The following is a 26,710-nucleotide window of genomic DNA, read 5'->3' as shown; positions in this document are numbered from 1 at the left end:
GTGAAGTGATATGATAAGGTCACTTACACACACTCATACGTGTGATAAGGTTACTTACACAACACTCAAATTAGATTGATGAGAAATACAAGTGAAGTGACATGAGAAGATCACTTACACACGCTCATTAGTGTGTGTACATATGCTCAAGGGAAAAAACCTTATAAAGAGGAAAAAAGTAACCCAACCCATTACTAGCCTACGTCCACACATCACTAACATATAAATCTCTACATATGCTCATGCAAGGTTCTTCCAAGAGCTTCTTCATCATAAAAACCTACAAAAAGGAAAGCATCGAACTCATCCGGCCCACCCATCTGTAGGCAGTATGTCGAGGCACCACGCTCCCCTTTTCTCCTTTTTACTTCACAACACCTTGCTATGGGGTTGACCCAGCCAAGGAGCATCGTTACCAAGAGTCACTTTGCGCGGGATACGTCCCAGCCGACCCCCACACCCAAGGTTGCTAATCCTAACCTCACCCATTCCAAACTGAAGGACCTGAGCCAGGGTTGCTCAGGCCCTAGACTCACCATTCTCCCATGACGAGTGCAACCTCTCTCTCTCTATCCTTGTCCACCCGATCAGCTAGCTCAGGATTTTCATCAATCTTTCTTTATCAGCAATTATATCATTCTTTTATCATCATTGTAACATTTTGGAAGCTATTTAACCATTTTTATATTCTTCCATGATAAGTGAATTCTCATAATAATTTATGTGCTTATTTATATCTCCCTTAACACACCCACTCAGCACTTTACCTTCAAAAGAGTAAACTATGCTACTTAATTAACATTCTTAATTACCATTACTTAAATAGCAAGACCTAGATTAAGAAAGACAATTTTTACTCGAATCCTCCTTATCAAAGAAGAAATAAAATCTCTCTTTAGTCCTCTACACTCTCACAAAACCCATGATTCTCTCATAATACAAGAGAAGGAAACCATAGCCTGTGTATGCCCAAACATACACATTTAATTCATCCTCTCTCATTCCCAAACCACAATTATAAATAGCCAATTCTCTACTTAAAGGGGACGGAAAAAAAAAAGTAACCCTAATTAATCATGCAAATCTCTAAACACAATAAAACAATAACCATTACAAAAATTCCTCTACTCTATTAGAGGGATTAGAGACGATACCTTATCTCTAATTCTCTTAAAAAGCATAAAAGAGATGCTTAATGTAATTGACAGTTAATAAAACGTAAGGAAAGGAAGAATTCTTATGAGAGAAATTCTCACAAAAAGCCTAACTCTAGCACGGAATAGATTAGAGAATAGCCTAATCACGTAATTTCACTTCTCTACTTTTTCTAATCATTAATCCTATTTACTAATCACAACTAATAAAACTTCCATAACTTAGTTCATGAGAAAGATCTTTCTAATTAGTGAATTGAGAGTAAAAGAGAGAGACAAGAGCAGAAAACTCTAAGAAAAGGTCTCCCGGGGCTTAGGGAAAGATTAATTGCCAAAAATTCAGAGAAAACCCAAAACAAAAATTACTTATAAAACACTTATCTTTACTTTGGGAGAGCGGGAATTAGACTTCTAGCTCCATAAATTGCTCCAATATCACCCGAGGGTGGAGGGAGGCACTAGGCAGCAACAGCAAAGTATGACAAACGCAACTCATAAACCCCTGTGAAGTAGGTACATTTTTAGCTTGGAAGCAGGGAGAAGAAGTCTCCAATCAACCCAAATTCAGCAGGAATATGGTGGGTGTGGTCACTCAAAGAAAGGAATTGGTGAGAGGTAAGGTGAGAAGTCTCCAGTTCCTCTCGAAAGGAGGTATAGCAGGGGATGGGCAACCAAGCACCTTGAGCATGTTTCCAAGCAAGCCCCTTATTATTAAGGTCTAAGTAACTAAGGTTATAACCTGGACACGCCTAATGGTCACTTACACTAGGCTAAAATTTCATCTTTTATAAAAATTACTAAAAATAATTTGTTCCTACTTAATTTGATATTTTATTTTGATTTCTTGTTAATGTAACATGCCTAACTTGAAATCAAGATTTATCAGCATAACTCTCGATAATAGATAACTTAAGAATTTTTATAGCTTTTTACCTTAGTAAAAGTTCTCACCTAATATTTACCACACCGTTTCTTTGTAAAATTTATATCGCATCTATTATTATCCATCTCTGAGTCTCGGATTTTATATCTCAAGGAAATTGACAAGTTAATAATTTTTCTAGCCAACTTCCAAGGTAAAATTCACAACTTCAATTTTCGCAACATAGAAGCATAGTTAAAGAAAATGACTAAGGTCATCAGGTCATCAGATATGGGGAGGAAAGGACCTTACATGACTTCAAATGTTGGTGGTGCATCCCTAGTGATAATGGATGTCACAAACTGCTCATAGTTCTTGTTTTCTCCAAGACTATTCAAAGCAATCTAAACCAATCTCCTATTTTCTACTTTTTGCTTCCAATTGATATACAATTCATTTCAATTTGAGCATGTAATCTGGTCCATTTTCTGATGATTCTTCTTTGCATTGTTCAGCTTATTTTGAAGCTAAAATTTCTTGACATATTCTTTGATTTAAACATGTTCTCCAAGGCTTTCCAAGCTTCCACAACAGTCTTTATCTCTGATGAGTGTGATCATATCATCCTTGATATCAAAGTTAATAATGTCCATTGCTAAGTTTGCTTTCTCATCCTATTCAACCGCTTTGATAAGATCTTCTTTAGGTCTAACTATTTTTCCAATTACAATGTCCCACATTTTCTTCAAACCAAAGATATTTTCCATCTTAATTTCCAAGGCTAAAATGCTTAAGTTTGTCATGTGAAAACGTTCCCAAGAAGTTTCTAGCAATAGAATGTGATAAAATGAATTTCGACTACGCTAGGCTTTAAATTTTAATTTGAGCTCTAGTGATGCTTTATGCACAATTGGTATTATTTATATCTAAGGCTAGCCTCCAAAAGGAAATATTTCAAGAAACCTACTAAGTGCCTACAAGAGTGCAACTTATTTCTCAACACCATTACCTCCTTTAATATTGCTAAGGATAACAAGAAAGCGAAACAAATAACACTTTGAAAAACACATTCGAGTTTCCCAAGGTAATTTTCCTCCATTAGAGCCTTTGTTCACTATAGCTCCAAGGCCACACATTGAAATAAGGATTAATGAGGTAATTCAAATGATGGTCACATACACTTCAAATTTTTCCTCATGAAAATACCTTACTATTTGACACTTCAAAGTATATGGAAATGTACAAGAGGATGAAGTGAAAGCAAGTAAAATAGTCCACAAAAGAAAGGGGACCCTCACTGGAATGCAAGGCATGCATCAATCTGTGAAGCTTCGCGTAGGGAAAGCGAGCCTCAAGAATGGGGTCACACGTTCTCACATTTTTTGTTGAAGTCAAACCTTCAGTCTGAACTTGGGGGGGTGAAGCTGCACTGATAGGGCACTAGCCTGTTGCTAAAGGCTTACTAAAATTTGCACTTAAAAAAATAGAGGGCAGAACATGAGTAAAGGGCATGACATGACCCTTGTCTGCTTAACACCACTTCCTGAATACAAATCGTATACCTCCAAACTTACATTTCACAGAATAATTGCACTTTCAATAGCAATTGGAGCGCACACACCCTTCATCATTAAGTACCACAGCTGGTCACCATTTGGACAAAAATTCTTGGAGAGCTCGCATGTCCACTAGAGTCACGGAAGAAAATACCTTCATAATATTAGAATGAAAAATTGAAAGTATAATTGCACTATCATTAATACAACTAGAACCCTTGTCTGCACAACACCACTTTCTGAACAACACTAGGTACCCAAATGCGGGATTCTACAAGCAAAATTATGGTAGTGTATAAAAACCTTCTCTTCTCTATACACAAGGAGTCCCTCTTCAATTAGTTTTTTTTTTTTTTTGACGGCAGGGGGGGGGGGGGGGGGGGGGGGGGGGAAGAGAGATTACAAAAGCATAGCTGCAATAAGTCGTAGCAAAAACTCATCATGTCTTTTGCTTTACTTGCCGATAAATCTGGATCATCCAGTCAGCATATCCAATCGATCCTGCGGTGCGATCCTCTACGAGGTTAAATAACACCAAAAACCCCTCCCTCGGCTGATCACCTTGTCTCACAAAAAGGCACTGCTGGTGAAGAGCTGGATTGCTAAGCCTTAATGATTTCAGTAAATGCATGAACCTCTTTGACAAGTCATTGTCTTGCTCCCAAACAGCCACCTGCACCCAATCAAAAATTTGATGTTGTTCAAAGACATTATATTGCAGCATAACATCCTGATATATGATCATCAGCTTATTTTTCTTCTTTTTCTCTTTAGTGTATGTATGCAAGTGCAGGTGTACACCAATTAAGTGTCTATGTGCTGTGCAAGTGACAAATAAAGAGGACTAGACCCAAAAGACTGCAACACAAATGCTTTAGTATGTGGGGAGAGAGAGAGAGAGAGAGAGAGAGAGAAGAGGAGGGGGGGAGGAGGGGGAGGGGGAGGGAAGCAGAAGAAGCAAGCTATATTAACAACTACCAAAGACCCAAAAGTCCATGAGACCATCAGTGTCACAACACATCCATGAGATGACTTTAACCATGCAACATGCCATTTCCATAAGAGACATGTTCTTCCTCTCTGCCACACCATTCTGCTGAGGTGTAAGGCACCGTGCATTGATGTTTTATGCCTCTCTTAGACATGTATGCATTGTACTCCCCCCTCGATCCGTACGAAGGACACATTTTCAGCCATGGAAAGAGAGTGTCTAAAGAATGTAAAAACCTCTGACTTTTGCTTCAAAATATACACCCAAGCATGCCTAGAGTAGTCGTCAATGAAATGATATAGAGGTGTACTAGGCATCTATCAGGCTTCAAGCCGGATGCATAGGCACCACTCTAGGTTCAGGAGACACCGGCTTTGAAGAGCCTTGGGCACGGGCAGCCATGTGGGGCTTGCACAAGAGCCACCAAGAGCCAGCCAAGGGCTTCACACCCAGTCGGCCAATCCTAGAGTCATGCATACTGGTAGTCGGCCAGCATACAGGCTTGTCCAGCCAGTCATGGGCATGTAAACAAGCCGACCAGCATTGAATGGGAATTTTGGTATTTATTTGTCCAAGGACCTGGCCAACTGCAGCATATAGAGAAGTATAAATTAAGCCCTTCAGTCCAATCCTATCATCTCATATTTCTGCAACCAAGGGTTCAAGGGCCTAGACAGCCCGTAGGAGCCAAGGGCAAGGTGGAAGGTGAAGATCAAGGGTCACCTTTAGGCTGAAAGTTACCTCAGCCAAGTGAAGGTCTCCAAAGTCAATTCAGTCCTGGTTATTTACAGCCAGCAGTCAATCATTCTACGCATTCAATAAAGCAAATACACCACACATGGTGGGGGCCCTTCAGAGGATATTTGGGACCCAACACTATTTATTATCTCTCTTTTCTCTCTACACTCTTATTCTCATTACCCTCCTCTTTCTCTCCTTCCTTCCTCTATTCTTCTCCTTCGTCCCTTCTTCCACATCCTCTCCTTTTTCTTTGTCTTCTCTTCCTCCTCTTCTTTTTTTCATTTCACCTCTTCATCTCCCATCCTAATCCCAATTCCTATCTTCTTCATCATCTTAATCCCATAATTACAATCCCACATTCTACAATTCCTAGCCAAAACAAAAATGATATTACCTGGAATGTGTGGAAAAACACCATATTCTAGTGCCTTTTGAAAGAGATATATATACATCTATATATCTCTATCTATGTATCTACCTATATATATCTATATATATACATATAAACCTTTCGAACCTTCGAAACCTCAAAACCTTGAAACGTTTCTTGTGACTATGCGCCAGAAGCACTCCCCATTCCAATGTGACTCCTATCCCTTGAAGGACAATTGGTTTTCAGTCTCCAGAACACAATCCGGCAAGTCTCCCACACGCATAGTGGATGGTTTGTTTGGGATTAGAAAGAACCTTGACCACTCCCACTAGGGCGACCTTCGACGATGAGAGGGAACAGATCCAAGAAGAGGCTGTCACTTTCTTCAGCAACGGCATCAAGGAGCATTGCTCTGGGTAGGGACCAAATGACAATGTTGTTCCAGAGTTTTCTATGCATTGAAGTTACCGATCTTCCCCGAAGCTTCCGCATGTTGCAATGGTATCAGAGCCTACTTCAAGTGCAAAGATTCAGCAAAGAAACCAGAATTTTTTCTCGCTCGTGTGGTTGGTTTTCAGACGCCGGTGGACTACCCCTTTCGGAGTGACCCCTGTCCCTCGAAGGACGGTTGGTTTTCAGCCTCCGGACGTCTCCTACACACAGTGGATGGTCAGATTGCGCTCCAGAAAGGAAGTACGTTTTCCTACTATGGCGAGCTTCGACGATGAGAGAGACCAAGAACCTTGGGACCAAAGTGCACCGGGCAGCCCAGCTAGGGCACCAGGCTTGAGTGTTACAGATATGTTCCAGCAGATGATGCGAGCAATCACAGACCAAACAACCAAGTTGGAAGAGCAGAAGGCGCAAATTTTGGCTCTGGAAGAGCGTACTCTTTCTCCAGCGTCATGTTTTCCATCTCCTCCTCCCTCTCCTTCCGTATCCCAGATTCCAAATCCTCGACACAGGGACCCTCTCGTGGGGTCACGACCGCAACCGAGTTCTTTGCTTGAGTTGCAAGATGCGTGCATTGGAGATCCGACAACGTGAAGACGAAGCCATGCGACGCATGGAACACGAGCGTTACCTAGCAGCTTTGGACGCCAGATTGACACTAGCAGCACCCTCGAATAATTTTCCCGAGAAAATGAACTTTAGTAAGTATAATGGTAAACTCGACCCCACAACTCTATTCATGGTTGCATCAGTTTAGATGCTTACTTTGCTGCAGTTAGAAAGACTGATACTGATAGAGTAATATTAGCTAGTTGGTACTTGGAAGGTGAGGCCATTCCTTGGTGGACTCAGTGGGCTCATGCCCACACCAGATTAGGTATGGCAGCTTATATGTGGGACGAGTTTGTCCGCGACCTTAAGCAGCGGTTTCTATCGTCCCACTACCTTGAGCGACTCGAAGACAAGTTCAGGGGAGCGCGTCAGAACACGCAACCAGTCATTCAGTTTGCCAATAGAATTTCGACTTTATGTTTGCAATTAGGCTTATCTGATTCGGACAAGAAAGGGCAGTTTTTGTATAGCCTTGACATGCAAATTCAATGGGAGGTGCGTATGTTTAGGCCAGCCACCTTTGAAGACGCACTCACCTTGTTGGTATAGGACTAGATGACATGAAGCACACGTACGCGGATTCCGAGGAATTCGGTACACAGTGGGAACAGGCATTGGATGCCAAAGGACCATGCCACTTTCTGATACGTGATGGTTGGCTTTTCTACAAAGGCCGACTGTGTGTCATGAAGTCGTTCAGGGCAGCTCTTCTCCATGATGCCCATGACGCCATTACTGGTGGTCATAGGGACATGAATTCGACTCTAGAGAAATTGGAACGGCAATATTATTGGCCAAAGATGAGGCGAGATGTGTTTACATGTCACCATTGAGCTATCTAATGGTCCTCTTATCTTCTTGTGTGAGCTTTGGGCTCTGGATGAGCATACTCCGTAGTGGTGCTCCATCGCTAGGACTGGCACGGCGTGATTCGTAGTGCCAGAGACGGGTGGATTGCACACGGTGTATGTTTCTGGATTACCACCGCTAGGACTGGCACGGCGTGATTCGTAGTGCCAGGGACGGGTGGATTGTACACTGTGTGTGTACCTGAAATTGACTTTCCGGTGGGCCTGTTTGTGCCCGGAAATGTCAAGTATTGTGCAAGTACATGAACGGAGATTATCCTTTAACAATGTTGCATTGTGCACTCATGTTTGCCTACCTTTGAAATGTTTTCGCGTGAACTGGTTTCGTTTGCATGCCTGACATGTGTGTCTAGCTCAGGGGTCGGGGACGCCCTCCCGTGAGCCGTGGAATGCCTTGTCTTCTGACAGGTTTTGTGGCGTGTGAACAGGTGGGAAATCCTTATTTAAATAAGAGTTTTAAGTTATAAGCCTTATAACTTACAGGTTTCATACTTCATTAAAAGTAGGTGGACACTTTATAAGTGTGGGCACCCTCTTTTGGCCTGGGCACCCTTTTATAGCATGTGGGGTGGGGGTTGGCCACCTACCCCACCTACCACACCCAATCTTTTGCATGGGAGGAAGGCGCCTCACTTCCAGCCCTCTCCCTTGCATTTTTGGAGGAAGAAAACACAATTGTTGGCTGGGATTTAGAGAAAACAGGCTGGAGCACTCATTATTCTCATGAAACTGGTCGTACAGCAGGTACAGCAGGTACTGCAGGTACAGTACCTTCATTAATTGCTGATTTTGGTCGTACAGCAGGTACACCAGCAGGTACTGCAGGTACAATACCTTCATTAATTGCTGATTCTGGTCGTACAGCAGGTGCAGCAAGTACACCATCAGGTACAGCAAGTACAGCAGGTACAGTACCTTCATTAATTGCTGATTCTGGTCGTACAGCAGGTACAGCAGGTACACCAGCAGGTACAGCAGGTATTGCAGGTACGGTACCTTCATTAATTGCTGATTCTGGTCGTACAGCAAGTACAGCAGGTACACCAGCAGGTACAGTAGGTACAGTACCTTCATTAATTGCTGATTCTGGTCGTACAGCAGGTACAGCAGGTACAGCAGGTACAGCAGGTACAACAGCAGGTACGGTGGCTCCAGAAGATTTTCATCGCGAAGAATGAGGAATTCTCCTGCTCTCCTATGTCTGGACTCCTCTTCCATTCACCGAGTCAACTCCGTGAGGGTGCCCCATCGCTAGGACTGGCACGGCGTGATCCGTAGTGCCAGGGACGGGTGGATTGCACGCGAAGTGTGACTCTGGAAGGTGCTATGGACGGGGCAGCCCTTGGTGACTGCAGACTCGGCATCAACAAACATGTTTGGGTTTGATACTTTGTTTTCATTGTGCATTGCTTATTGGAAATCTGGCCTTAGGCCCGTGTACTTGTAACAAATTCTCCCAAGTAATAATATCATTTCCTTGGGGGGGGGCCGGCCGTTCCGGCCTCAGTGTGGTGTCATCTATCTATGCTCAGAGTTGTTAATTACTTTTTGCTATTTTGTCTTGTGCTATTGTCTTTTAAGAGTGTATATTAAAGTGCTAACTGGAGAAGTGAGTCCAAGAAGGGGTGACCCCTGCTTGGGTCTCGTTTCAGTGGTATCAGAGCACGGATCTTCCTTTTTCTACATTGGGAGACGATCCAAAGGCTTCCTGACCACTCTCCATTAGTGACTTTACTCTTATTATGGCTAGCCAAGCAAGTAGCAAGGAAGTGCCAAATTCAAAGGGGCACTCCAGTGGAACACAAACAAGTGGACGGATGCCTTATGCCCGTGATCATGTATGGTTGGGACAGCCGTCCCGTGGCAAGGAGAAAATGCAGGAGCAAGAGCAAGAGCCAAGTGCCATGAATGCAAAAATTCAGCGTATGCGAGAGCTTCTCCATGCCAGGGAGATGGAATTGGCCAGCCTACGTGAGGACCCACACATTCAACAAGTGCTAGATGCAAAGAAAAAGGAGGCAACCGTCTTTCAAGACTTTGAAGCTTTGGCTCGTGGATCAGGGCTGAAACCTCGTGAGCTAGCTCTTTCATTCTTAGTGGATAAGGGTGATGTATTGCAGGGCCAGGATAGGGAGCTTGTTATAAAGAGATCTCCATTGGTGGACATGCCTGGGATAGCCTCTCCAAAGCTGAAATCTGCTGTCCACAAAGAGGAGCCTTCCATTACATCCCGACGTGATTCTACCTTATATGGGAGGCATAGCCATGCCTATGAAGGTAACATTACTTCTAGAGATGATCGTTACAAGCCTCATTCTTCATCATTGCAGGTTTCTCATGGGCTTAGAGAGCACCGACATCCCCGTACTACTACTTTACCTGTTGAACTTTCCCATGAAGAGCCATTTCTTCATGCTCCCATCTCCACATCCTCTCCGGATCATGCTTATGCTGCAAGAGAAAGTGGTGGGGCTACACACATGCATGCAGGTACAGCACATGGTTCACGTCCACGTATGCCACCTAAGTATGCAGGAGCATCTATGGATGCCAGGGCTGATCCACATGAACGTGGAATCAAGAGGACTCATGGGGATTATGAGCATCATGTTCATAAGCAAAAGGAATTCAAAGCCGGGGACAAATCCGTCAAGTTCGAGACATATCATGGTGAGTTTGATGCTTCCAAGGTTATGTCATTTGTTTCCCAATTTGACATTGCTTTTAGTGATGAGGATTTTTCAGAAAAGTCCAAGGTGAGGCATGCCAGCATGTTCTTGAAGGGCACGGCCGCTCATTGGTGGCTTGCAGAAAAGCTCTCAGGCACTCCCGTGGACACTTGGGCTGAATTCAAAACTAGATTCTATGCCCAATTCTTACCCCCTAATGCCAAGAAGAACATCCGCAAGAAGTGGGATTGGGTTAAGCAGAATGAAGGTGAGTCAGTTCATGCTTATGTATCCAAGTTTTGGAAAACACTCTTGGAAGTTTCCCCTATTATGCAGGTAAATGATGAGGAACGCAAGAGAAAGTTTGAATCGGGACTCCAACCGGTTTACCAATCGGGCTTGGAGTTGTACCCAAACCACACTCTACAACAGCTCATTTCAGCTGCTTTGGCCACCGAACAATTGGAGCAAAAGCTGAAGCAAAATTATAGAGATGGACATGCTCAAAAGGGGAAGGACAAGGCTGTCCCAAATCTGCAAGGGTGGACAGCCACCTAAAAGGGACTCCAATGAAGTTAAGGGAGCTCCAAAAGCTGAAAGTACTTCAGAGAAGAAGCGTCCCAACAAAAGGCCTAACTATGGACTTACTCCGGAACAAAGGGTGCAATATATACGTGACGGTAAGTGTTTTTCTTGTGGTAGTAAAGATCACATGGTCCGGCAATGCCCAAAGAAAGCAGGCAAAGAGGATGCAAAGGAAACCAAGGTTAATGTGCATATGGTGCCCGATGTACAAGGGGGGACAGCCCATGATGCTTTGGATAGAATGGTATGCAAGGCATGGGGACAGCTCAAAGATCAACCCGCATTATTTATGTTTGATGATTGTGCCACGGACAACTTCATATCATTGGAAATGGCTACAGCATTGGGCATTAGTGTGGATGACATGGGACCGGAGATTGAGGCCGGAAGTGCATTTGTTGGCAAGCAAGTCAAGGTCACACCCCTTATTGGCAAGCTTCGCATGCATATTCAGGGATATTTGGACCATGAGAACTTCCTCATTGCACCATTAAATGGGTGTGATGTATTGCTTGGAAAGCCTTGGCACTCCCGTCTTGATCCTCGCAAGGCTTACAAGACCAACCGGATCACATTTATGCATAGGGGCAAAGAGCATGTTATTGATGCCGGTGTGGAAGGGAATTCTATCCCTATTGTATCCCACATTCAAATAAATAAAGCCATGAGAAAGGGTCTTTGCTCGTACATGATTTTTGTTCGTGATAGAGTAGACCATGTTGATCATTCTCTTGATTCTCTCACATGTGATAGGCTGGAATTTTTGAAACAATATGAAGATTGCTTTACAGATTCACTTCCAGGGGAGCTACCACCACCACGGCCGGAGGATCATCGTATAGACCTTGTGCCTGGCAGTTCTCCACCAAATAGGCCGGCATACCGTGTGAGTGCATCACAGCAGGAGGAGATCATGAAGCAAGTCAATGAGCTCATGCAAAAAGGTTTGATCCGCCCTAGCTCTTCACCGTATCGCTCTCCCGTACTTCTAGTGCAGAAGAAGGATCTCTCTTATCGTATGTGTGTGGATTATCGGGCTCTAAATAAACTAACCATCAAGAATAGGTTTCCTATTCCTCGTATTGATGATATTTTGGATAGATTGGATGGCTCGGCATATTTCAGCCGAATTGATTTGAAGAGTGGATATCATCAAGTACGGGTAGTACCAGAGGATGTGCATAAGACCGCTTTCAGGACAGCATTTGGTTTGTACGAGTATCTTGTTATGCCTTTCGGTCTTACAAATGCTCCTGCCACTTTTAACCGTATGATGGACAGGATTTTTAGAGATCATCGATCGTTCACTGGAGTTTTCTTCGATGACATCTTGGTTTATTCCAAGAGTGAAGAAGAGCACAGAAAGCATTTGGCCATAGTCTTTGAAGAACTCCGAAAGCATAGACTTCACATCAATGCTAAGAAGAGTGAGTTCTTCCTCTCCGAAATTCATTATCTTGGGCATATTGTTTCTCAAGATGGCATACGAATGGATCCCGCCAAGATTGAGGCTATCAAGAATTGGCCTGAACTCAAGTCAGTGCATGAGGTTCGTAGTTTTCTTGGGTTATGCTCATACTATAGACGGTTCATATGGCATTTTGCTTTGATAGCTGCCCCTCTTCATCAGTTGACAAAGAAGAAAGTCTCCTTTCACTGGACTTCATTGGAAAGCAAAGCTTTCTATTCACTAAAGGATGCAATCATATCTGGGCCCGTGTTGATCATTCCTGACTTGCACAAGCCATTCTTTGTGGAATGTGATGCATGTGGAGATTGTTTAGGTGCTGTCCTAAACCAGGAAGGACACCCCGTGGCATTTGAGAGCCGCCGTTTGCGTGATACGGAGCTTTCTTTGGGGATCTATGAGAAGGAGCTATTGGCAGTGATTCATGCATTGACCATTTGGAAGCACTATCTTCTCGGTGCAGAGTTTATGGTGAAGACCGACAACCAAAGCTTACGGTATTTTCTCACACAAACTAAGCTCTCAGAGAAGCATATGCGGATGGCAAATTTCCTCTCTATGTTTCATTTTCAGATTGTGCATACACCGGGAAAGAAGAATGTGGTGGCCGATGCATTGTCTCGAAGGCCGTATGTAGCTTCTATCTCAATTGCCTCTCATGGAGACTTGTCGTCTATGCAAAATAAGTACCATATAGATGCTGATTTTTCAGATTTATGGGCTGATTTGGTGGCTGGTCATACTCATGCATCATATGTGATCAAAGATGGGTATCTCCTTAAAGACAATTGCCTTTGTGTGCTCACAGATTTGAGGCAAAAAGTGTTGGAAGAATGCCATGCTCCACCGTATGCAGGACATAGAGGTATTCTACCTACTACTCATATGGTTGAACGCTACTTCTTTTGGCCAGGGATGAGGAAGGACATTGAGGCTTATGTACGTGCTTGCCTTACTTGCCAAAAGGTCAAGTTTGATCGTCAGAAGTCTCCTGGATTGCTTCTACCATTGCCTATTCCCTCGCAGCCATGGGAGAGTATAGCTATGGATTTCATCATGGATTTGCCTCGCACTCAGCAAGGTAATGATGCTATATGGACTATCGTTGACCGGTTTAGCAAGCAAGCTCATTTCTTGCCGGTCAAGAAAACGATCAAGGCAGATCATATGGCAAAAGTTTTCTTATCACAGGTATTCAAGCATCATGGTATGCCTAAATCTATTGTGGGTGACCGTGATCCTCGAACTACCAGTCTCTTCTGGAGAGCACTTTTTGACAATATGGGCACAAAGCTGAACTTTTCATCCGCTTTTCATCCTCAAACCGATGGTCAAAGTGAAGCAGCAAATTCAGCCGTATTGGACCTTCTCAAATGCTATGTAGCTGATCAAAAGACTTTGTGGGAAAAGTATTTGCCACTTGTGGAGTTTGCATACAATAACACGGTGCATGCTTCTACTGGGAAGGCTCCCTTTGAGATAGTTTATGGCAAAGTGGTATTGCCTCCCATCCTACGTACTAAGGATGAGATTTTTGCTGCTGATGACTTTGTCAGGGACTTGGATATTGCCTTTGCACAGCCATAGCCCGTTCTCAAGAGAAGCATAAGAAGGCTGCAGACAAGCATAGAAAGCATTTGGATGTCAAGGTAAATGATTGGGTATTGCTGAAATTCGAAAAAGCTAGACTCCGTAAGAGATCTGGTAAGGAGGGGATGTTTCCCAAGCTCTCATCCAGGTATTATGGGCCTTTCAAGGTCATTGAGCAGATCAATGAAGTTGCTTTTCGTTTAGCATTGCCATCCCATTGGAAGATACATAATGCTTTCCATGTTAGCCTCTTACGAAAGTATGTGGGTCCGGAACCAAGTCTTCCTATCATTGAGGATCCACCAGAAGTGGATGAGTTGGAAGAGATTTTGCAACCAGAGCAGATTGTGTTTCATAAAGAGCGTAAGCTATCTGCAGGCAAGCTTGTAAGACGCTATTTGGTGAAGTTCAAGAACTATCTCCCCATTGATGCTAAGTGGGTTGATGAGGACTACTTCAAAGATTATCCGCAGCTTCTCCATGACTATTTGGAAGCTTTTCAGTTGCGGACAACTGCTTAGAAGACGGGGAGAGGTCACCCCTTCCTGGACTCACTTCTCCAGTTAGCACTTTAATATACACTCTTAAAAGACAATAGCACAAGACAAAATAGCAAAAAGTAATTAACAACTCTGAGCATAGATAGATGACACCACACTGAGGCCGGAACGGCCGGCCCCCCCCCCAAGGAAATGATATTATTACTTGGGAGAATTTGTTACAAGTACACGGGCCCAAGGCCAGATTTCCAATAAGCAATGCACAATGAAAACAAAGTATCAAACCCAAACATGTTTGTTGATGCCGAGTCTGCAGTCACCAAGGGCTGCCCCGTCCATAGCACCTTCCAGAGTCACACTTCGCGTGCAATCCACCCGTCCCTGGCACTACGGATCACGCCGTGCCAGTCCTAGCGATGGGGCACCCTCACGGAGTTGACTCGGTGAATGGAAGAGGAGTCCAGACATAGGAGAGCAGGAGAATTCCTCATTCTTCGCGATGAAAATCTTCTGGAGCCACCGTACCTGCTGTTGTACCTGCTGTACCTGCTGTACCTGCTGGTGTACCTGCTGTACGACCAGAATCAGCAATTAATGAAGGTACTGTACCTGCTGTACCTACTGGTGTACCTGCTGTACGACCAGAATCAGCAATTAATGAAGGTACTGTACCTGCAGTACCTGCTGTACCTGCCGGTGTACCCGCGGTACCTGCTGTACGACCAGAATCAGCAATTAATGAAGGTGCTGTACCTGCTGTACCTGCTGACCTGCTGGTGTACCTGCTGTACCTGCTGTACGACCAGAATCAGCAATTAATGAAGGTACTGTACCTGCTGTACCTGCTGGTGTACCTGCTGTACCTGCTGTACGACCAGAATCAGCAATTAATGAAGATACTGTACCTGCAGTACCTGCTGTACCTGCTGGTGTACCTGCTGTACCTGCTGTACGACCAGTTTCATGAGAATAATGAGTGCTCCAGCCTGTTTTCTCTAAATCCCAGCCAACAATTGTGTTTTCTTCCTCCAAAAATGCAAGGGAGAGGGCTGGAAGTGAGGCGCCTTCCTCCCATGCAAAAGATTGGATGTGGTAGGTGGGGTAGGTGGCCAACCCCCACCCCACATGCTATAAAAGGGTGCCCAGGCCAAAAGAGGGTGCCCACACTTATAAAGTGTCCACCTACTTTTAATGAAGTATGAAACCTGTAAGTTATAAGGCTTATAACTTAAAACTCTTATTTAAATAAGGATTTCCCACCTGTTCACACGCCACAAAACCTGTCAGAAGACAAGGCATTCCACGGCTCACGGGAGGGCGTCCCCGACCCCTGAGCTAGACACACATGTCAGGCATGCAAACGAAACCAGTTCACGCGAAAACATTTCAAAGGTAGGCAAACATGAGTGCACAATGCAACATTGTTAAAGGATAATCTCCGTTCATGTACTTGCACAATACTTGACATTTCCGGGCACAAACAGGCCCACCGGGAAGTCAATTCCAGGTACACACACAGTGTACAATCCACCCGTCCCTGGCACTACGAATCACGCCGTGCCAGTCCTAGCGGTGGTAATCCAGAAACATACACCGTGTGCAATCCACCCGTCCCTGGCACTACGAATCACGCCGTGCCAGTCCTAGCGATGGAGCACCACTACGGAGTATGCTCATCCAGAGCCCAAAGCTCACACAAGAAGATAAGAGGACCATTAGATAGCTCAATGGTGACATTACATATGTACAACGCTGTGATATTTGTCAAAAGGTGAAAGCTCCTCATGGAAAGAAGATAGGGTTGTTGCAACCCTTGCCAATTCCTAAGGGTCCTTTCCAAGACATTTCAATGGACTTTGTCACGAATCTGCCTCCCAGTCCGAGTAAGCGTAATACGCAATGCTTAACTATTGTTGATAGATTTAGCAAATTTGTTATGCTTATTCCTTACAGGGCCAATGTGACCGCCGAGGATATTGCCCAATTGTTCATTCGGCATTGATACCCAATTGGCGGGATTCCTAGGACCATAGTGTCAGACCGAGATACCAAGTTTACCAGTCATTTTTGGAGGGCATTGTTTGATAACTTTGGTACTAAATTGAATTTTTCCAGTGCATTCCACCCACAGACGGACAGCCAGACAGAGATATACAACCAGTTGGCCTTTGATGTGTTGAAGTGTTATGTCCACGATCAACAAGGTAAGTGAGAATCTTATTTGCTTTTAGTTCAAGCTGTTTTGAATGATTCTTTTTCTTCAGCTATTGGCAGGACTCCATATGAGGCAGCGTTTGAAAGACCTTTCCAATCGTTGTTAACCAGGACTTCGTCTTCAGTACCTAAAGCGAACAGAGTGACGGAGTCTTACCAGGAGATTTTAGAGTCAGTTAAAAACAAGTTGGCTAAAGCACAAGAGGCCTATACTCGACAGGCCAATAAAGACCGAAGGGATATGAAGTTTTCAGAAGGGTATTGGGTTTATCTTCGGATTATGAAGCAAAGGTTGAAACAGGTGGGCAAGCGATGCCCAAAGTTGTCTTTCAGGAGCTTCGGACCTTTTCCCATCCAAAAGAAGATTAATGAGGTGTCTATGCAGTTAAAGCTACCTCCGAGTTGGACTATGCACGATGTGTTTCACGTCAGTTCGTTAAAGCCATTTGCAGGTCCTCAGAACTAGATATTGTTGATGAAGCAGAAGTTATGGTTCCAGAACAGATCCCTTTGCACTGTTTCAAGCATGGCTCAAGCCGAAGACAAAGACAGTTCCTCACGAAGTTTCAGGACGACCAAGGGACCCACGAAGCGGTATGGCTTGACAAAGGGTTTTTCGAGGACTATCCGGCGTTATTGACGGATTATTTGGAGGCTATGCAGCTTTCGTCAAGTTAAGCAGAAGGGGATGTCATGTGCATCCTGCACTTGGATGCCACGTAGACATTTCTGTACAAAAAGGTGCAGGACCTGGGATGGTAAACTAGTCCCATGTGAACCCAGTCCGGGACAAGTCAACCAGGAATCCATCCCAGTCGTCCGAGGTCAGGTGTGCATTGTCCTGCACAGTCGTCCAAGGTCAGATGTGCACTGTAGTCTGTCCTGCACATGAAACAGTGCCAGTCCGCGCTGCGAGTCTCCCTCTGGAATGATGTCAGTGATTCTGTGTATCATGTATGGTACTGGATGCTAGATCATTATGTAGGTAGTTAGGGTTTGCTTTTAGGAAAAGGGGCCAGCCCATAGGGCTACCCCAAGTCCTTGTGTGGGCATGGGGATAGTGTCAAACCACCCCCATGAGGCCCAGGAAGGCCTTGGCTGAACCCACCAGCCATGGAGGGGCTGTAGGACAGCCCCAGGGGCATGCCAGGGGCAGCCGACAGCACATCCAGCATTATGATGGCTGTAGGGCAAGTGTGGGGCAGCCCACACAGGCTGCCCAGCCCTCAAAACAGAAGGGATTCAGTGCCCAGCCCCTAGGGAATCATGCGCCTGATGCCCAGCCAGCCATGAAGAGATGCGCAGCATTTCTATTATTTTATTCAGCATTTAATGCTAATATTCAGTCGTGGGCAGAATTCAGAACTGGCCGCCTGGTTGATACTCGCCGACTGCAATTATTTGGGAGTATAAATAGGTGAGCCCACAATTCATTGTATTATCTCATAATTCAGAACTGGCCGCCTGGTTGATACTGGCTGACTGCTATTATTTGGGAGTATAAATAGGTGAGCCCACAATTCATTGTATTATCTCATAATTCACCAAGTGCTCAAGCAACCAAAGGGCTACGACAGCCAAGGGCTTGCTAACGCAAAGGGGTGAAGGACTACAGGTCAAGGGCAGAGATTTCTCAGCCAAGAAAGGTCAAGTTTTCTTGTATTTTCTTTCAGATTTACATCATTCTAATAAAGCAAATACACCATCCGTGGTGGGGGTCCTACAGAGGGTATTTGGGACCCAATATTGTGTCCTCTCCTCTCTCCCTCTCTCTCTCTATTTTCTGCACATCTTCATTCAATTTTGTGCGTTAATTCCGTCGCGAAAAGTGTGCTGATTTCTGAGCATTGAAGTTACCGATCTTCCCTGAAGCTTCCGCATGTTACATTCATGCATCTCATGAAACAACGAGGAGATCAATTACTTGAGTAGAAAGCTATGATCCAGGCCCTGGAGAAGCGATTACCTCTTCCAGTGTCTTCTAGACAAAGAATAGAGAGAGAGAGAGAGAGAGAGAGAGAGAGGTAGCTGTATATTCAATATATTCATAGATGTACAAAAGGGTACAAGTTGTTGGCTGTCTTAGCAACCCCAAAATCCTAATCTAGACCTCTAGGGTCCTATTCTAGACCTATCTCCAAGAGGGATATGAGATGGTCTAAATGCATCATGGCCTAGCCTTTTTATAGGCCCAAGACATGCCCAAGGAACCGACCAGCAGTCAACCAACAGAAAATCCCATCAGTATATGTTGCCGACCTACCCCTTACGCAAATCCAAATCTGGCCGCCAACAGGCTCCTTGACCACTCAACTGTCTTTTGTGCATGTCTGGCCCTGGCATGGGCCCCTCATCAGGGATTAACCTTGGATATGAACCATTGCATGTGTGCACATGACATCCCCTCCTACTAAACTTGATAACAAGATTCCAACTGCTAACCCTAGATGACTGTCATCATCCCCTGTCTCCTCATATGGTCTCTCATACCTGTCATCCTTTCCTTCCTAGCAACCTTTTCACTGAAAACTTTGCCTTAGGTCTCTGAATCCACTCCAAATCTGAAGTAGAGATCTGTGCAACTCTTCCACTTTGTCATCTTGCCTTCTTGTCCTGTCCCTAAACACAAACATGAATCGTTCTTGAAAACTGATCCCGGCACCCTTGGCTCCACCCCTTGGATGAACTTCATCTCTTGGAGTCATAGTCTCACCAGAAATGTTTTGGGGTTTTTGAGGTTTCGGGGCAAAACGTTTCGCCCTTCGGCTAAGAAACACAAGGTTTCGGATTTTTTTCTATATAATTTTGCATTGCTAAAGTTCCAAAAAATAGAAACTTTTAACTTTGAGAAACTTTTTTTTTTTTTTGGAGAAACCAAAAAAATCAAGAGTTTCTGAAACGTTTCGAAACGTTTCGAAACGTTTCTTGCCCAACTGGCTACCAACTCTCCCCTTGGGATTGCCTAACACCAACCAGCTTCCGGGGGTCTTGATACATGCTGTGTTTTCTCTCCATGGACCTATGCACTTCCTCTAGCACACCAACAGCACTTAGCATACCTGAGCCTGATGCTCTGATACCACTGTGACGTGCAGAAGCTCTGGGTAGTGTTCTTTCAGTCCTAAGCACTGCATAGAACACCTGATGCAATAACATTCAGCATATACAGAGAGATGGCTGTATATTCAGTATATTCATAGATGTACAAAAGGGTACAAGTTGTTGGCTGTCTTAGCAACCCCAAAATCCAAATCTAGACCTCTAGGGTCCTATTCTAGACCAATCTCCAAGAGGGAGATGAGATGGTCTGAATGAATCATGGCCTAGCCTTTTTATAGGCCCAAGACATGCCCGAGGGACTGACCGACCAGCAGTCGGCCAGCAGAAAATCCCATATTTTCAGTATATGCTGCCGACCTGCTCCTTAAGCAAATCCAGATCTCGCCGACAGGCTCCTTGCCCACTTGACTATATTTTGTGCATGTCTGGCCCTAGCATGAGCCCCTAACTTTCTATTCATTTTCTGCCACATCAGGGATTAACCTTGGATATGAGCCATGTACATGTGTGCACATCCAAAGGAGAACCACCACTTTAGTGTGTCAGGCAACCATCCCTGCTACAGGTTCTATTAATAGGTATTTACAAAGTTTTGTATTTTCTTAATGATGAAAATGCCTTGCATTTGCCAAGGGAGTTGTAGCCCAGCAGTTAGATAGACCAAGATGTCCTGGGTTCAAGTCCCAACAGGTGCTCCCCCAATGGCACCCCACATGGCTTGAGCACCCATGGAAAAATCACCTTCAGGGGGGGACTTGCCTTCCGGCAGGCACATATGATGGAAAAAAATTAACTAATAGAAGGATCTACCACCCAGAAAAAAAAAGGCTCGAATTTACTCCACCCTCCTTGCTGCAGTGCCCACTCCTACCCCAAGCAGGCATGAGATTTCATCTTTGGATAATTTAATCAAGCAATCAGCCAGCATGATATCAATCAAATTTAGTTAAGTTACATTCGTGTATGTAGTCAAGGAGAACATGATATAAAGAATAATAGACTCGTGTAGCAGCACTTCTCAAAGAGTTTGATGTAGCTAGAAGATGTTCACAGCTCAAGACAGTCATATATAAGGCAACAATCCACAGAATCTTGACCTTAAATTCTTACAGCTATGTCAACTTTTTGACAAGAAGGACAAGGACAATGTACCTTGCTAAGATCAGCACTGTTTGCAGCCTCCATCCCCAGCAGGTGGACTGAAAATTCTTCTGACAGGACACTTCCCAACCAGACAACGAACCGCAAACCATTGTTCACAAGAAAAGCACCACGAGGATCCAACCTTTCGGCTGTGAGAGGCAGGGGATGAATAGACTTGACATCCACTCCACCCTTCAACCAAAAACAGAAACATTGAAAACCAATATTAGTTTACATTCCAGCAAGCTCAGACAAATCAATATACAAGATGTGAACAGCTTTACCTTGATGAGGTATTCATCCAGCCGAAGCATGGTTGGGTAGAGAAGGTTTAGAAGACGAGGTATAGACATGACCATCATGTCAAAACTAGCAGACAGGCACTCATCTAATGTAGCACCAGCATAGCCACCCCGCAGAGCAAGACATTTGTACAGAGACAAGCAATAGAGGGGCAAAAGCTTGAGAGACTCTGGATAGATAAGCCTCCCAGTCAAAGAGTGTTGTACACCGTACATGTTCTGATACTCACGCAGGGCACGGACTAGCTTCACCTGCACTAACTGCTGTCGCACCTCGTCAATCTTTGAAGTCAGTGATTTCTCTAAGGCTGCAATCAAAGCACCACCACTTCAATTTGGCATATTCTTGTCCTAGGTCCAATGTTGATTAAACAGCACTACTATGTTGATAAACCCCTGCAACACAATTGCAAGTGACCATACCTAGCCTGCTCATTAACATCATGATAGCACCAGTATCCGCACTGTGATACATTTCATTCAGGTCCGAAGTAAAAGGAGCAGCAAACGTATGTATACGGATACGTCGCTCGCCATTTGATGAAGTATATCTTGAAAAAATGATTAAGTACACAAAAATATCAATGAAAATTTAGAGCTGAGAAGCCCATGCATGAGGCATTCAAACTAGCATCCACATTCGGTGTGTATGCTGTTCCACATGTCATGTGAGAACATTGTGTTGAAAAGCTTGATGATTAAGTTGAGCTTATTACAATCCTTCCATTTCAAAACACGAGGACGTATACATGCTCTTGCCAATTAGATTCGATTGAGTCATTCAGAGAATAACTGCTAGACAATTATGTCTCAAACAAGGCACCCACAGAACCTCCTTTCAATTCGAGGTTCCCTTAAGTGTCCAAGTGCAAAACCATTGCGGCATAGGAAGACCTATAGAATGCCCATGATCGCTCTACATTGAGAGCAACGGCACTCTACTGGAAGTTAAAAAGGAAACCCCCCTTTCCAGCATCTTGGAAACACCACACGCAAACACTACAGGCAAAAACCCGCTTACCATCACACATGAAGTTCCACACCTTCACCATGATCCCTTCAATATTACAAGGATACAGCAAAGCAGCTTGAAAGTAAGCTGTTTGAGAAGTCAAAAGTGTATCTTCAAGTGCCAACTGCATCGCAAAAGCCTTATCACAATCAACAGCTGGGAGTGCCATTAGATCAGAGCTGCGCAGCATGAAATGCCCATGATATGTACTGAACCTCATACCTGTAATAACAACACCCAATGTCATCTTAACACATTACGACACACACAAAATTAGTGACATCCTGTGTAAATTTTCCCAAAAAAAAAGCTGCTTGATTAGTAGTCCAAGTCTTTCACCTTTTCCACAACGTATCCTCAGTACAGCCTCCCACGCTGTCTCTCTCGTGAGATCCCTAAAAAGCTCATACCTAAATTTTTCTCTGCTCAAGTGTGGATGGAAAGAAGGGTAAAAGTAAACCTGTCCGGCGGTATATTTTGTTAAAGTACCTGATGCCAACAAATCCTCCTTACTCATGGCCGAAATCTCAAAGCAACAATGTGAAGACCTCTTGAACTATACATAACAAATACAAGAATCCAAACCTAATGAGGCCAAATCGATGTAGTTTTCAGAAAATGCATAGAGGTTGACGCTGATTTGAAACTTGGAAAAATCAGCCGCCATTTGTTTGTAAAAAGGATCCTCTGGATTACGCAACGCTGGCTCTCTATCGGACCCATATATGCGAGAATCGTCCCCCCGGATTTTCAGGCGCCCAACGCCTAAGGAAGGCAAGGTGCTTTGAAAAAGTAGCAACTTGCCTCCGAGTTGGCTCTGCACCAGAAAAATAGCAGGCACTTACTGAGCAATAGAAAGGCTATCAGAAAGACCATGAATCTCATTGTATCAGCAGTAATCTACTCAAACAGACTACGAATTCAACATGGTCACATACCATGATCATAAATACTGCTCGGAGTGCAGGGCCAACAGCTGATTCTACATTTGAGTTGTCCTTAAACATGGATGGCAGGCTGTTCAGCAATGCTTCCACTACTGCTCGAGACTCGGCAAGGTTTACAAGTAGATCATCAGGCATAGGCAAGAATGGATCATCCAGATCCGCAACCACCATCATCTGAGGTTGTGTCAATGATGACTGCCACCAAACCACACAACATTCTTCAAGCTGCTACTCTTGCACTTTCTATCACCGCTCAGCATCAACCCATCAATGAATGCATGACCCGTTGTTACCAAGAGTTCACACTGACCTTTAAGCTGTAAAAATGTAACGTACTATCAAAGGTCAAAAAGCCAATTTGAGTCCTCGGGTATCCTGCAAGCTTGTCCAAACAAGACTTTATTGTATCCACTGCAATCTGCATCGCTCCAACAACATGGAGTTCATTTTTGATCGGTCATTCTTATCTCCTTTCCAAAACACTAGCGAAAGATCCAGCAAAACCAAATCAAATTCCTGTTACCTGCAGCATACCAGTCTTGATTGCACATGAGGACACGTCAATAAGAAAGAAATACACTGGTGGCATTGGTGGGCGCACCATGTATTCAGCAGGGGCAATAAATTCTACACTTCCTTGAGATAGTTCTGGGCGCTCATCGGCATCTTTTCGCCTTCCATTTTGATCAAGTGGGCAGTAGTACTCCGAGGGAACTGCATCAATGCAACTCATATTATCAAACTCCAGCAATGCTTTGCAATGAAGAGCTACTACTAAGGAAAGGATTGCTAGTAATGACACTAAGGAAAGGATTGCTAGTAATGACACTAAGACTAACTACTATACTCAAATGTGAGAAGTAAGGCACATGCCTTCATTATTCAAACCACATAAATTACATCTCCATCGCCTTCCATTGTCTGTGAAAACCGCATAGGGATTGATATATGTTCTGCAGCGACGACAACGAACAATGCCTGAAGTGCCAAAATCTATGACAGGCACTTCCTCCTGCAAAAATAAAGAGGCACTGTTAAGCCAGGCAGATACAGTATTTGCAACAGCATCTTCACCTCTGAATGGAAACCTTGGCTTCTACTACCTACATTCAGAGGGGCCTCAGCAAGTGGATGTACAACTGCTCCAAGAGGTAGATGCCACCTGGCTGCCATGGATTGAGAATTTGGCAGTGAACCACTTGTTAGACGGAGGTATCTACCATGGCAATTTTCTGTTGAAGACAGCACAGGATATTCTGTTGCCGCTAATGGTCGTGGTAAAGAATTTGGATCAACGGTTGCCTCCATGGTTCCTGGTACAGTTGCAATGGACAGCGATTGAAATTCTTCCACTAAGCCTTGCATGCTTTGAAAGGGAGGAGCTGTCCCCTGATAAGGAAGCGAACCCCTATTTGACTGTCCATCAAATGCCGTAGGAGGCTGTCCTGCATACTGTGGATATTGTGAGGCCTGCAGTCCAGGTTGTGAGGCCACTGGCCTAAATGGAGGAGCTTGAGCTGCTGCAACAGGCATATAAGGGGGCACTGCATGAGGCAAACCTTGGCTACCAGTTTGTCCTGGAAAGCCTGGGGGTACAGGAGCTGAGTTTAGCAGAGCAGGGGATTTATAAGTTGCTGGTGTAGTAGCCTGAGGTAAACCAAAGGTGGGTGGACCCCTTTGAGGAACTGCCCTCATTGCATTTGGTGGACTTGCAAAAGACTCAGATACTGCTATTTGATTCACTGGTGCAGTCATTTGGCTTCGCGGAATTGACGTGGGTGTCTGATTTACTTGAGTAGCCATTTGGGCAGTCAGAAGTGGCCCAGAGATGGGAATCTCATTCGGAGTGCCTAATTGGCCCATCCAAGATGACCCAGAAACAGATGGCGGATTTACTGGAGTAGTCTGAACTGACCCAGGTATTGGTGCCTGATTCACTGGTCTGGCCAATAGACCCATGGGAAATGATCCAGCAACGCCTGGCTGATTCACTCGAGTTGGTGGAAACGATCCAGATATGGGTGTCTGTATCTGATTCAGTGTACCAGCCCTTTGGCCTGACGCAAAAGGCCCAGAGATGGCAGTCTGATTCACAGGTGTCGCTGTTTGACCCATCAGAAAAGACCCAGGGATGGGATTCTGGTTATGAAGAGTTGCTATTTGGCCCATTGATGGGGTGGGGGGGTGTGGCCGAGGCATCATCGAACCTGCCAAAGGGGGAACTGCATTAGGAGGTGGAAAGGAAGGCAAGGTGCCAGGGGGACCCGAGAATGTGGGAGCTGTTGGCGCCCTTTGATACATCTGCCCCAATGCTGTCGATGAGGGCGGCCCAGCCACAGCACCCGACTGGTTTGCTGGGGCTCTAAATCCCTGGCCAGTCAATGGATAACCAGGACTTTGATCTGTTGTGATTGGAGACCTTATCTGATATTGTGTTGGCCGTGCATAGGGTGGGGCTTGCGGTTGGAAACCAGTCGTTGGAGCCGAGTAGTACTGTGTCTTTGTATTTGAGCTTGGATTTGGCTCGGATCCCATTGCTGTGGAGTCTTGGCGTGATGGAGTTGATGTCATCCCAACGCAGCCTTTTCAGAAACAATGAATGGGAGAAAAACCTTGCAAAACTGAAGTTTTTTTGGCCGACTTAAAAAGGAGTATATCATGTATCCTGAGCACACAAAAAAAACAACAACAATCTGATTCCAATCCCTGCTGCAAATTGCAAGCAAAAGCACAAGATCGCAGCTTTCCACCGTAAAATTTGCTTGATCGGGCGAGATCAAGCAACAATGGACTGCGAGATCAAACGCAGGAAAACCTATAGAAAGATGAGAGAAACATACCGGAAATCAAAAATCAATGTTTGTCCTAAGCAGTCATTGCCATAGCCAGACCTTCGCAAAGCCTCCGTGGAGAATCAGAACGCCAGCTACATGAGCAAGGGTTCATCGATGCCCTAGAACGCCGTAGCCAGAACTTTGTAGAACTCCTTCAGAGCTAAATCGTAAACAGAGGCGGTATCCTTGAGGAAGAGCAGGATTCTTTTGATTTTAGAACGTTTAATTCTCTGTTATGTTGTTCTGTAAAGTCCCTAAGTTCTCGAAAAACCTGGTTCTGAAATTTCCTTTTGTCGTGATTTTCAAGAGAGAAAAATTATTTTTGGTAGTTTCTCTAATTTTTAGTACCAAATCGCATGCATTTTTGTTATTTTGATTGGTTTGGAATTGGAAGATGTCCCATGGCAAGTATCACTCGAAAAAAAAAAATTGTATGAATATGTGCCCACTATGATTTTTTAGGGTTCGAATTTCGACTTGGATTTTGCATCTTTGGCTACATGCAATGGTCGATTAATTAATCGCACATGGGTTACGCATGTCAGCCGTTGCTTCGATAAGTGGTTAGTAATTAGGCTCAATCGCGCTTGCTAATTTGCATGACTTACACGTGTCGTCCAACCTTCTTACTTCTATTCGCTCGGACCTTCTGGCTGCATCGTCATGTTCGATGGCGTGGCCCTTCTTGTGGAGTTTCTGCCGTGCTATAGCGCAGGGCCCGCATGCAAAATGCATGTCACGAGCAGCTTGTTGGTGCATGTGTTGTTTGCGAGGA

The 26,710-nt window shown here is 44.5% G+C and overlaps 2 protein-coding genes across 2 annotated transcripts; one reads left to right on the top strand and one right to left on the bottom strand.

Moving 5' to 3' along the window:
• Window positions 1-3,715: 3,715 nt before the first annotated feature.
• Window positions 3,716-26,285, bottom strand: LOC147606233 (protein transport protein SEC24 A-like). Its single transcript, XM_086792764.1, has 13 exons — window positions 25,942-26,285; window positions 24,209-25,766; window positions 23,975-24,113; window positions 23,625-23,815; window positions 23,412-23,519; window positions 23,093-23,296; window positions 22,740-22,971; window positions 22,494-22,643; window positions 22,220-22,376; window positions 21,566-21,693; window positions 21,125-21,450; window positions 20,850-21,032; window positions 3,716-4,245 (listed from the first exon to the last, which is right to left on the bottom strand). The coding sequence occupies exons 2-13, from the start codon at window positions 25,670-25,672 to the stop codon at window positions 4,012-4,014; spliced, it is 3,516 nt and encodes a 1,171-aa protein (XP_086648890.1). The 5' UTR covers window positions 25,673-25,766; window positions 25,942-26,285; the 3' UTR covers window positions 3,716-4,011.
• Window positions 8,485-10,838, top strand: LOC147606234 (uncharacterized). The gene is made up of 2 exons (XM_086792552.1): window positions 8,485-8,568; window positions 8,740-10,838. The coding sequence occupies exon 2, from the start codon at window positions 9,354-9,356 to the stop codon at window positions 10,836-10,838; it is 1,485 nt and encodes a 494-aa protein (XP_086648678.1). The 5' UTR covers window positions 8,485-8,568; window positions 8,740-9,353.
• Window positions 26,286-26,710: the final 425 nt, after the last annotated feature.

The sequence above is a fragment of the Cibotium barometz genome, chromosome 58 (genome assembly GCF_041138505.1).
Source record: "Cibotium barometz isolate CiBa-2024 chromosome 58, ASM4113850v1, whole genome shotgun sequence".
NCBI lineage: Eukaryota > Viridiplantae > Streptophyta > Polypodiopsida > Cyatheales > Cibotiaceae > Cibotium > Cibotium barometz.
The sequence above is the reverse complement of the archived record's forward strand: the minus strand, read 5'-3'. Positions and strand labels throughout refer to the sequence as shown.

Excerpts from the sequence above, each read along its gene's own strand:
- LOC147606234 (XM_086792552.1), top strand. The coding sequence starts at position 9,354 with ATGGCTAGCCAAGCAAGTAGCAAGGAAGTGCCAAATTCAAAGGGGCAC.
- LOC147606233 (XM_086792764.1), bottom strand. The coding sequence starts at position 25,672 with ATGACATCAACTCCATCACGCCAAGACTCCACAGCAATGGGATCCGAG. Across the intron at positions 22,377-22,493 it reads GAGGATACGTTGTGGAAAAG|GTATGAGGTTCAGTACATAT; the intron begins GTGAAAGACTTG and ends TTGTTATTACAG. Across the intron at positions 4,246-20,849 it reads ACAGTGCTGATCTTAGCAAG|GTGGCTGTTTGGGAGCAAGA; the intron begins GTACATTGTCCT and ends GATTGGGTGCAG.